Source organism: Helianthus annuus, chromosome 2 (assembly GCF_002127325.2).
Source record: "Helianthus annuus cultivar XRQ/B chromosome 2, HanXRQr2.0-SUNRISE, whole genome shotgun sequence".
Taxonomy (NCBI): Eukaryota; Viridiplantae; Streptophyta; class Magnoliopsida; order Asterales; family Asteraceae; genus Helianthus; species Helianthus annuus.
Window position 1 is genome coordinate 105,386,405 of NC_035434.2, and position 2,179 is coordinate 105,388,583.

At 35.6% G+C, this 2,179-nt stretch overlaps 1 protein-coding gene across 1 annotated transcript; it reads right to left on the reverse strand.

Annotated features, from left to right (window-relative positions):
* Positions 1 to 784: 784 nt before the first annotated feature.
* LOC110893635 (protein ANTAGONIST OF LIKE HETEROCHROMATIN PROTEIN 1-like) lies at positions 785 to 1,387 on the reverse strand. The gene has a single exon (XM_022140722.1). It carries the CDS (start codon positions 1,385 to 1,387, stop codon positions 785 to 787), a length of 603 nt encoding a protein of 200 aa, XP_021996414.1.
* Between the last annotated feature and the right edge of the window lie 792 nt (positions 1,388 to 2,179).

Sequence of the window (2,179 nt, forward strand, 5' to 3'; positions counted from 1 at the left end):
GTACAATACACGGGGTTCTTAAAAATATAATTTTTTTATTATTTAATATATAAAATTACATTTATTTAACCCATGTAATAAACGAGATTTTTAAATATATATTGTTTTATTATTTGGTATATAAAATTACATTTATTCAACCCGTCTAATAAACGAGATTTTAAAGATATTTTTTTTATTATTTGGCATATTCAACCCGTGTAATACACGGGGTTCTAACCTAGTAAAATATTAAAGGAGACACAAGAAGTTCAATTAATAATTAATAAATGAATATTTAAAATATTATAGGAATAGTATAATATTAAAAGAGACAAAAGAAGTTTAATTAATAATGTAGCTAATATTAGGTCAACAACGTTCTTGTTTGATACAACAAACAAAATCTTAAAAATCTTGACTAAATACGTTGGTTAGTGTAGTGAGTCGCTTATTTAGTCACTTCATATAAATTTACAGATAGATCTATTGAAAATAGGATGTGAGTCTAAGGGTATAAGGAGTGGTTAATCATTTGAGAGTGGTAAACTAAAAAATCAACTAATCAGAGTGTGTCACGTCAATTAGTGAAACGTGTTTATACTATGGTGAAAAGTGTTGGCAATTGTTAGACACTTGCTGAAGTGATAAACCTTTTTTTATTTTTTATTTTTTGTAAATTAGTATATTTAATATTTAAGTTAAAATGTAGAATAAATTAACAATAACATTACATTAAATTAAAAACATTAAAATTACATTAAATTAAAAACAATAAAATTACATTAACTTGAAATAAATTAAACTAGTCTTTGTCGTAATCGACCAAAAGGTGGGGTAAATCTTGACTTGCGAGATGATTTATGAGATCGTGTTTTAGTTTCCAATGCGTGTCTTCATCCATCAACTCGCCCAACACCATATCGTCTAGAGCGAGCTCGACCGGAGGATCCCGGATGTGCATCGGTGCTATCGCGTTTCCGTCGTCTTTCAAAATCATGTTGTGTAAAATAATACACGTGTACACAACACTCCTAATTTTTCTAATGGTTCTTTCTCGCATCGGCTGACTCAATACACCCCATTTCCCCTTCAAAACAACAAAAGCCCGTTTGACGTCTTTTCTTGCCGCCTCATGTTGCCTCTTGAATTTCTTTGCGTCTACTTCGTGAGGGTATGGGATCGACTTCACAAACACGGACCACGGAGGGTAGATTCCATCCGTGAGCAAATAACCACGTTTGTATAAATGGTTGTTAACGTAAAATGGACATTTTGGCGCGGTTCCATTTCGTTCCGTTACAAATAACGAAGATTGTTGTAGCACATTGATATCGTTTTGTGAACCCGGTGGACCGCAAAAAGCATGCCAAAACCATAAGTCTTGAGATGCAACCGCTTCGAGCATAACAGTCGGGTATCAGTGATCTCCTCGTATATATTGGCCTTGATACTCTGTCAGACAAAATCGCCAAACGAAGTGGGTGCAATCAGGGCTACCGAACATACCTGGAAGGTGATGTTTTTCCTCATGAGCTTCGTATAAAAGTGCCATGTCGTGGCTTGTCGGTCTACGTAAGAACTCGGGAGCATATATTTTGCAAACCGTGTCGCAAAAATATTCTAGGCACTTGCAGGAAGTTTTTCTGCTATATGTAAGTACTCGTCGTTCTCGTCTGGAGTGTTACCAGTTGCCAGCTGTTTAGTAGCCGATGTCACCTTTTGCAATGGCGTAAAGCCCTTCCAACCTCGCGCAACGAGGGCCTCTTGAAACCACGAGGCGTTCTCTTCCACGTCGCTCACAATTTTTAGAAACAAATGTTTCGACATACGGAACATATGCCAAAAAATATCTTCGTTGTATTTTGGGTATTCGACAAAATAATCCGCCATGAGTGTCTCATGCCCCACCTCACATTGACGTTCAATATATCTCCTTCAGTTAGATGTGCCCGTGTCTTGAAGTCCGGCTTCTTCGATGAGATTTTGGAAAAAAAGAATGCTACTATCGGATGAATCGTCGCTACTCATGAGTGGGAACCATAACCGGAGTTCATCCGCCATTTTGTTTTGTAATAATTGGGTAAATGTTTGGTATTTTCTGGTTTGGTTGGGGTATAAATTTGAAGGTATTTGGGTATGCTTTGGTTTGGTATTTATACTTTAATTTTTAAAAGAAAATATTTTTTTTTTACTTTAA

Excerpts from the sequence above, each read along its gene's own strand:
- LOC110893635 (XM_022140722.1), bottom strand. The coding sequence starts at position 1,387 with ATGCTCGAAGCGGTTGCATCTCAAGACTTATGGTTTTGGCATGCTTTT.